Source organism: Hypanus sabinus, chromosome 6, assembly GCF_030144855.1.
Source record: "Hypanus sabinus isolate sHypSab1 chromosome 6, sHypSab1.hap1, whole genome shotgun sequence".
Classification (NCBI taxonomy): domain Eukaryota; kingdom Metazoa; phylum Chordata; class Chondrichthyes; order Myliobatiformes; family Dasyatidae; genus Hypanus; species Hypanus sabinus.
In genome coordinates this window covers 174,439,172-174,449,107 of record NC_082711.1, presented here as the reverse complement: position 1 = coordinate 174,449,107, position 9,936 = coordinate 174,439,172, and the positions used below count along the sequence as shown (strand labels likewise).

Genomic DNA, 9,936 nt, shown 5'->3' with positions numbered 1-9,936 from the left:
GCCGATTGGGTAACGGTTCGGACGGTTTGACAGTTTGGGGCGACGTCGTGTCGTGCGCGCACTCGCCACCCCCCCCCCCCCCACACACACACACACACACACCCGCGCGCGTGCCGTGCGCGCCCCTCTCCCGGCCGCTCGGCGCTTAACCGCCAACCTCGGTTGACAGCCAGCTGCTAGGTTGCGCGCGTGCAAGCGGGGTCCGGGCTGCCCAGGATTAATGATTGGTCGACCCTTTTTTTTTTGTGTGTGGTTTTATTTTCCTTAAAGTAATTCCGTGTTGGGTATTTTGTCTTTGTGCACGCTTAGCAAACCAAAGGCGACAGGGAGCTACGGTATCTCTCATCAAATTGTTCACGGCGGCAATGCCCGGCACCCCTCCCAGTAGTACGAGAAGCCTGTGTGCGTGTGCGCGCGCCCCCGTGGGGATGGGACATTGTAGTGGGTGCATGGTTTAACGGCTTGTTAGCAGCATGTTTCATTGCACTGGTTTTCTTGTGTCACGAGTGCCTCACCATTTAAATTGCTCATTTCGCGAGGTGCCAGGCGTAAGGTATCCTTGGAGACGTAAGGTATTCTTAAAGAGAAGAGATGCTGGAAATCTAGAGCTTCATTCTTGTCTAGTGCAGTCCAGTTTTGGAGAAAAAAATTAAACATTCTCTTGACTTATTGTGCTCTTCAATTTAAGGAAACAAGATACCTTCAAGTCTTTGGACGGACTGTTTCCTCCATGTAAGGGAGCTGCTTGAGTTTTCATAATCTGTTTTAGACATGTCACTAATATTTGAGATCCTTTATCCAGGTAAAAATGTATGGCCACCTTGCATGTCAAAAACACTTGCTTTTTGAGTTGGTCTCATCTTTGCATACAAAAGCATTTCATGTGGGTTGATCAATAGCTGAGTAGGGTAGAATTAAATCTGGAATGTTGGTGGTTAATTTGAGGCTTTGCCTCTCAATAAATGCAGTTTTCAAGAAACTCATCTAATGCTCATTGAGATGTACTTGTGGAGGAAGTATCAAATGCCTGAAAAATTGTCCCTCTATTTAAAGTTTTCTAACTTTTATAGATATTTGTTTTTATTCTGATCCAGAATTTAATATGCTAAGCACAATAGAAAATTCATTTAGGCTTTTAAAAAGCTTGCTGTCAGTAAGTGCATTGAACCACCTTGGCTGACTGTTCAATTTAGGGAGCTTAGAGTGTGGGAGGAGCATTGCATGTGGGTGCGGAGGCATTTTTTAAATCCTCCTCTTTATGACTGGGATTCTTAACTCTCCCTTGTTCTTGTTGGATGAGTTGATAAGTTCTTGAAGTAATACAAAACAAATTACCTGTCAATAAAGCTGTTTTTTTTGCTAATTTATCTATAAACAAGCATATTTTTTGTAAGTATATATTTTAATGTTGAAATTGTGTTCCTGTATGTAATTTTTTTTGGAGTGTAGATTTCAAGAATCTTTTTTAACCAGTTGCTTGTGATTACCATTAGCATTGATGTTGAGGTGATCTTGTCCTAACATTGGAAAAATCTGCATTATTTAATGAATTAAATAAATGGAAATAGTTGGGAGAACTGGCAGTAATAATGGTTCCCTGTTGCCATGGCAACTGCATGAAAACCCATTTTTGCTTTTTTGAGAACATTGTATTTGAAAATGTCAGCACCTATATGCAGGTTTGCCAATTTTATATACTGCCACTTTTTTTTAGTTTGATAGTGATATTCAGTGATGTTTTTAAGGTAAATTTCACTGGTTAATTGATGTGTAGGGAGAGGCCCGGGATGTATTCATCCTCAGCATGAATGAGCATTTGATAGTCTGCGTCGCAGCTGCAGTTACTTGAGGTGAGATTTATACTTAATGAAGAAAAGGGCAAATCAGACTGGGAAAATGTTGCAGTAGTCGAAGAATTATTTTGAAGTTGGTCTTTTTTATCATTTGGAAATCTGGTTTGCGTTATTTCCTTAGGTTTTTGACGTTCTCTGCCAGTTTGTATCATATGAAAAGTAAACAATAACGCATTGTATTTGGAGAAAAATAGAAACGTTTCTCTTGCACTGAAATTTGCTTTCTATGTTTGACTTTTGGGTTGATAAAGACATGAACCTAGGAATGAAGGATAAACTCTTGCCAGTATAGTTCACTTTTATTAATTCTTTAAAATTCTGAAGACAAAAGCTTATTGCCATTATTTGGCATGTTGTCGAATTTTTCCCCTAAATGAAACTGAGGTATGCCAGTTCTGATCATTGGCAATTAAATTATCTTGCCATTGTGCATATGGAAGCCACCTTGTCCTTTGTACTCTGCACTTTAACTTGCATCTACTTGCTGCCTTAAAGTACTAAAATGCCCCTGCCCAAGTTTGTTATCAGCATTGAGCTACGTTTAAAAAGCTGGAATGCTTTAAGAGCTTCTCTTGGGTGGGGGTGGGTTGGAATAACTGGAGATTGAAGGAATTCTGAAGTTTAGGTGTAAATCATTGGGGTCAGATATGGAAATATTTATCACCTTGATGTTCAAAAGGCCAGAATTGAAGGATATTTTCTGGGAGAGTTAAATGGCTGGAGGAGGTTGGAAATGAAGTATGAAGTTGTATGTATATGAGAATTTTAAAGTTAGGCACAGTGGTGAAATTATAGCCCAGTGGATATAGGGCTGATGAATGAAATTTGAGTATGTGTTCAGGTTATGTCAGAAGACAGGAGAAAAGCTGGGAGTGTATTGAAATGTTCCATTGGCAAAAGCTTCAGTAGCATACACATGGTGGGAGGGAAAGAATCATGTTATATTCTGGTGGTGAGAATACGATGTATTTGTTTTAAGTTGGTATTCAAGAACAGAGCTGTCTTTCAGAATAACTGAGTTAAAAATAAATTGAATAAATCCATAAATTGTAAGATCAAATTCCTGAAAAATGTTTTTCTGGATGAAATTCCTCTGTTCTCCAAATCACTATTCGTACTTCTTTCCCCACCATACTGTCCTTGTGACATGAGTGTTTCATTCCAGAATCTTCATTTGATCAGTTTTGATCCATAATCAGAATTTCCAAGTGCTTGTGCTGACTTTACGCCCAGGATTTGTATTCAATATTTCTGACATGGCGTTTTAATATCTGTGCTGGTGCTCACACATTGAGTGGGTGAACTGTTCAAAGTAAATTTATTATCAAAGTACATATAGCCATCATATGCCACCCTGAGATTCATTTTCTTGTGGGCATTAATAGTAAGTAGAAAGAAACCCAATAGAACCAATGAAATACTGCACAGGATAGAGACAGTCTGCAAAAGATGTTGATTCAGGAATCAGCTGAGCCATGTACTGGATCATCATAGACTAATACAGCAAGGAAACAGACCCTTTGACTCATCCTCACATGTAATCAATTCCCATCATTCCACATGTTGTTGTTCCTGCCTCAGCCACTTCCTCTGGCAAGTCATTCATGTGGAAAAAGTTCCTCCCAAGCCACTTCTTAAATCTTTCCCTTCTTGTTTTAGACCTAGACCCTCTAGTTTTTAGTTTGCCTTTCCTGGGGAGAAAGACTACATACATCCTAACTGCCCCTCATGATTTTATATACCTCGATAATGTCACTTTTTATCTCTTTTTCTCCAAAGAATAAAGTTCTAGCTTGTTCAACCTTTCCCTGCAACTTGGGACCTCGAGTCCTGACATCCTTTCAAATCTTCTCTGTACTCTTTCCAGTTCAATGTATTTCCTATAGGAGGGTGATGAAAACTGTAAACTCTTTCTTGATCTTTTATATCTGCCCTGTGATGATCAAGTTTCCCTCAGCTGGGGCAGTGGAATTGGTTAAGAACTCCAGGATGGGGAGAAGGAAGATAGTTCCTTGTGGAATTGTAGGTTGATGGGAATGCATTGATAATTTTATATAAAGGATCAGAGAAGCATAAATTGATGGGTTGCAAATGTTTTCAAAGAAAATCCCCATCTGGGATCCTTTATGAAAAGGATCAAGTACTCTGCATTGGTTGGAGGATTGAGAATCTGATAGCAGATTTTAGCACGATTGACAAAAAGACAGTGGAGGGTAACTATGATTTGAAATTCTGTGCCTGAAAGTGTGGTGAAAATGCTAGGTGGAGGAAAATTGAGGTAATGGGCTAACTGGATTGCTTGCTTCCCTTGTTTAAAACAACCTGGCATAGGCAATCTGGGTTCTTGGATGAATTGTTTTTATCTTTTTTAATACATTCATCTAGCTACCAATTCTTTGCTGGTGAGGTAGGCTTAGATGAGAGATCCAGTGGCATGCAACACCTTTGAAACTATGAATCTGTAAGAAGTTGATCCCCTCTTTCAATATGTTTATTAATGTATACAAGAATATATAGCAAATACAGAGTATATATAAAAAAATTACTAACAGAATACAGACAATAGAAAAATTGAACTGTATAGGACTGAGTACATATGTGTAGATAGCACTCCGGTAATGATTACTAATACTGCAAATTTATAAAGAGTATACTTTAGGAATTTTATATAAGAAAAAAAATCTAGCCCCTACCAAGAAAGCCAATGGGTAAGAACAAGGAAAATTTTTTTTTTAAAAAAAGTGTTGCTAAGTTGTTAACAAAGAATAATATAGTTAATAACATCTACGTAGAAAAAAAACCTTTCACAAGTTAGAGTAGTAGTTCATAAAAGGACCCCATGTCGTATAAAAGTACTGTACTGAATTAGAAATAGAACACCGAATCTTCTCCAAACTAAGATGAGTCATAATGTCTTCTAACCACTGCATATGAGTAGGAGAGACTGCTTCTTTCCATTCAAGCAAAATCCGTCTTCTCACCATAGGTGAGATAAAAGCTAGAACATAGAAGTCTGAGGGAGTTAAAGTTATATCTTGAGTTCCGAGAATACCAAAGAGGATTAGGTTCAAAGTTAGTGTTTAAAAAGTTGAGGGAAAAGTAGAAAATACATCTTTCCAAAATTTTTCTAAGCTGGGACATAACCAAAACATATGAATTAACAAAGCATTGGCTGAATTACATTTGTCACAAGTTGGAGAAATATCGGAATAATTTCTCTTTAGACAAATAGGCTGAATGTACCACTTTAAATTGTACCAAAGAATGGCGAGCGCAAAAAGATGACTTATTCACTGAAGTTGATTCCCAATAAACTTCATTTAAATAAGTGCGGGTGGGGAAGTGATCTTCTGAACAGTCACTTCAGGGTTTTAGAAAATCATATCCATTTTCTCTGAATGTTTTAAGTTTTCTTTGTATTTATGCTGTTGCGTTATATAAACTGTTGTTTTTGTTCTAGTGTATGCACCAATATGGTGAGTTTGAAGAGGTAATCACATTTGTTTGATTCTCTGGTGTCCTACTGGTGCCAGATACTAGCTTGAAAGGTTTAATCTTTTACAAAACCCACAGATGATCGCACCAAATTAAACTTCATCGATTTTCCAGCTTTGATGTCTGAGAATTTCCATCAATCATCGAACTATGTGGCCTTTGTCCGTTTGTCCAGTGCCCTTTTCATGTTGTACTACTAGTGATAACAGAAAGAAAGCAGTGCAATATTAAAAGGGCATTGGCCGGCGAGCAGATCAATGTGGCAATTAAGATCTATAGATCTTTGCATTTTATTTTTTTTATCAATCTTTACTCCATTTCTACTACAAGAACTTTGGAAGTGGGATTTTGTACGTGAAAATTTATATTTGGTAAGTTGAAGGTGATGTTTGGAGGGAGGTAGGGATTTAGTGCAAAAATGGAAAATTATCAAGTTCCATTTTTGCTATTTCAGCATCCACCATATATTTTAAGAAAATGTATTGAATGAAACTCTGGATTCAACAATCTTAATTCCCAACAAGGTTTCCAATTTCTATCTGGATAATGAATTGAATTCTTTGGTATTTTGATCGTGCAAGCTTGGGATATAAAGATCTAAGGAAGTATTTCATGTGTACAGTATTCATAATTGTACACAAGTGTTGTCATTTGGAATTAAAAGCTATTCTGTTAAGCATATAACTCTGGATTTGCACTTTTTCATTGTTATTACACAAGTGCACCACAGGCATTTACTAATAAATTTGATTTAAATTTATGTGATGTTGACATACATAATGTACAATGGGACAGTCTGATTAACTTTGGTTCATTTAGTCATTTAGATAAGGAACATAGGTGATTGAACTTCAGCATTGGATCATGAAAAGTGACTAGAAAATGTGGTTTAGCAGGAATACACCACCACCCCATTTTACATCATATGCTGCAGCAATAAATGCTCAGTGGACCCATCGTTCTGCATTCACATGATGCATTATTCATATTATGCCCTTCCTGTCATTAGAGTTTCTTTCATGGTGGAATCCATTATCGTTTGTTCAAACAGAATGGCCATTTTTCAAAAAAAAGGTAAATTCAGTTTTTATTAATTGTAGTCCAGTAGGTTATAAAGCCAACCAGATGCTTGAATAAATAAAACTCTATTGTTTGAAGTAAAGTGTATAGTGTAAGAGGAATTGGGACACTCTTATTTTAATGCCATGGAGCTTAGACTTCAGTGGGTGGGAAATTTCTTCCAAACCTTTCAATCCTTTGTTAATTGCAATTGCATTAACAAACCTTGATAAATAGTCTGTGGTCTTTAACTTTGTTTTCCATCACCTGAGGGACAAATGTGTTGTATGGAATGTGGAAGCAGATTTGAGATTTATTTAAATAGTTGGAAAGGGGGAATTCTGAGTGTAATTGTGTTTTGCACAGTTAATTATGTAAACTAGCTGGTTTATTTTTAAACTTCAAAATTGTCAGATTATTCTTAAACTGAGTGTGTTTATTTAAAGTTTTAATTCTGTATGCTTTAACCAGTTGTTGAAAGTTGTCCCTATGTTTAACCAGTTTCATATTTAAAATGTATTTATTGAGTTTGGAGTTGATGAGCAGTTCTACAGAATATTTCTGCTGACGGATGCTCTGACTTTATTGCACTACTGTGTTTCACAGCTAGCAGTGCAATAGTATTGTCAAAGCATCTGAAGGTAGATCATCACCAGCAGAGAATGGAAAATCATCAACTGGTCAACAAGAAACAATACCAATTTTTTTGTAGTCTTTTATAAATATTGATCTTGGCTGTTGTATTTCAGTATTTAGTAGACGGGTGATGAATGTTTATTGAGATACAGTGCAGAACAGGCTCTTCTGGCCCTTCGAGCTGCACACCCTCAGAAAACCCAATTTAACCTTGGCCTAATCATGAGACAATTTACTAATGACCAATTCACTAACCTACTGGGTATGTCTTTAGTCTGTGGGAGGTGGGTGAGAACTGCAGCACCCAGAGGAAGCCCATGCATTCATGGAGAGATCATGCAAACTGCTTAAAGACAATGGCAGGAATTGAGCTAGAGTTGCTGGTACTGTAAAGCATTGTGCTAATTGCTGTGACATATTGTTACAGCTTTTTAATCATTAATTCTGGATAGACTTGTTTAATATCCACTTAAAGATTGTGCTCTTGCAATGTTTGAGTACATGTAAGTCTGCATAGCTATGTATGTAGAAGGAGGAGTGGGATAATTGGGGAATGTTTAGATCTGCATGATGGACAAGTTTAAAAATGTATCTGAATCTCTGTAAAAGTCTGTTCACTTTATTATGTGTTTATTCCTATAGTGTTTTGATATGAATGTTGCAAGTTTGTGGTACATAACTTTCTTCATTGATATTCAGCAAAGCATAATACTAAGTATGTCAGTGCTTTAATGTTCTTGTGCATTTTGACAATTTTAAGTTTATCTTGTACCTTTTCAGTTCTGAGCAAGATTAGGTGAGTATATTTCTACAGAAATACAAATGATTATACATTATTTTGATAATATGAGGTCTTTGATTACAACAGCAAGTTGAGCTATTGTCTTTGCATCCTTGGGGGGGGGGGGGGGGGAGGGTAGGAATGTCACAATCTGCCAATGCATTTAAGCTTAAGTTTTGAACATCCAAATGGTTGGATGTTTATAATGTATCTATCTCTTATCTGGTCCTTACCTGAATGTGTTTTAAAGTTTTTTTTTTCTAAAGTGTTGCTTTCTTCACATCTCTTGGCAACAATGGCAAGTAACAAGTTGGAGAATATGCAGAACTAAAATGCATCCAGTTGCAGTATTTTTAGGCAATTTCAGAAAACATTCTGAGCTTAAATGTCATTGCTTGTTTTTTTTTAACAATGTCTGTTACGAACTGAAGTTGCTGGATAGAAATGCAATTTTGATAGCCTTGTACATTAATGCATTTGATAATTTCTACCAAACAATAGGTTTATAAATGAAAATTTTATACTAACAAATTCTGCTGGAATATACATAAGCAACTTTTTAACCTTGACTGTTATTTGCAGTTATTGATCTACTGCTGTGCCTGCTGACAAGAGTGGAAACAGTGCAATGAATTTTACCTTTGATATGAGTTCAGTAAATTTGCTCAGCTCTTTAAAATGATGGCAAAAGTCCATGGGTGTGCATTGGCCCCTGCCGTGTTGATGAGGATGTTCAGTTGTAATTCCTTTAATCAGTATAGTGTGTAGCCAATTTGACCAATGGTACCTCCTGCAGGTTTAGTTGTGAGCATTTCATGTACATGATTTCAGGTTTTTTAAAGTGGATATAAGAGAGTTCATCAATTAGACCTTTTTAATTATTACCATTTGTGTCACAAATGACTATGCTTTTTCCAGTAATTAAACAGAAGCATGAAGTTCCAGACTTGCATGGTATACTTAAACAGCAATCAATACAGGAGTTGAATTGGTGCAAACAAAGTTTAAATAAGATCTTTAAGCCCAATACTGGTGAAGGGTCTTGGCCCGGAAAGTCAGCTGTACTCTTCCATGGATGCTGCCTGACTTGCTGAGTTCCTCCAGCATTTTGTTCATCTTCCTTAGTTTGATCACTTAATTTAATATGGTACTTGGTTGGTAGGAAAAGTATAAGAGCTGCATAAGTAGCCTGAGAAAAGTTGCGTCTGTCTAGTTTGAATCATTCTTAAGTGGAGGTAAAATTTTTGTGGAAAGCTATAATTTTAATATATGGCTCATGAAGCTTGCTGTCTTTCCCTGATGGTATCCCTGTAATTGAGTCATTGAATTTTGGTAAATGAGCTTCAAGGTAATTGCTGCAATTACTTTTTGATTCTTTTTATATATGAAAATAACTGTTTGTTCCGGAAGGATTCCAAGGCCAGCAGATTTGTAGATTTCCCTTCAGCCGAAGGCAGTTAAAATTAAAAGCGTAATGCTGAAATCTGTGAAAAATGAACTTCTATGCTGAGCACTAAATAGCTGTTCACTTTGGTGGAAAATTCAGCTCGCCAGTGGTCTTCAGTGCACAAACAAGAGACTGTACTTGTTCTGATGTTTGGCAATGTCAACATTGTCCATGTTGATTTAAAAATAATAGAAATCTACTAAATATTAGGAAGGGAAGCATTGAGTTATAAGTATCAGTTTTTCTTGCACTTTTGCTGTGCCTCGGTGTGTTTTGTAGTCAATGTCTTGTATAGCTATTAGGAGATTTGATTTGACCCTTCACCTGTTCTGATGGGAGATCATCAACTGAAATTTAGTTTACTTTAGGGTAAGTTTTAGACTATTTTTCTTTCCTTTGATTTCTGAGTGCTTATGGTATTTGTGTTTTTGTTCCAGATTTTGCTTTTTGATTATACAAGTAGAAGCAATTAGAATGCAGCAGTAGTGGGTATAGGCCACACTTGGGTTGGAGGAACACCTTGTATTCCAATTGGGTAGCCTCCAACCTGATGGCATGAACATCGATTTCTCAAACTTCCAGTAATGCCTCCAAGCTCCCCCCCCAATCATTTCTCATTCCCTTCTCCCTCTCTCATGTTATCTCCTTCCCTGCCCATCATCTCC

General features: G+C 36.9%; 1 protein-coding gene across 2 annotated transcripts in view; it reads left to right on the top strand.

Annotated features, from left to right (window-relative positions):
• The window catches only part of ska2 (spindle and kinetochore associated complex subunit 2), a 35,194-nt gene that overhangs the window by 652 nt on the left and 24,606 nt on the right, over nt 1–9,936 (top strand). The window contains exon 2 of one of the 2 annotated variants that reach the window (XM_059973608.1): nt 689–732. The exons of the other annotated variant lie outside the window; for it this stretch is intronic. Within the exon in view, the coding sequence (XP_059829591.1) occupies nt 689–732 (44 nt within the window). The remainder of the gene's footprint in view (nt 1–688; nt 733–9,936) is intronic. 2 annotated transcript variants of the gene reach the window in all.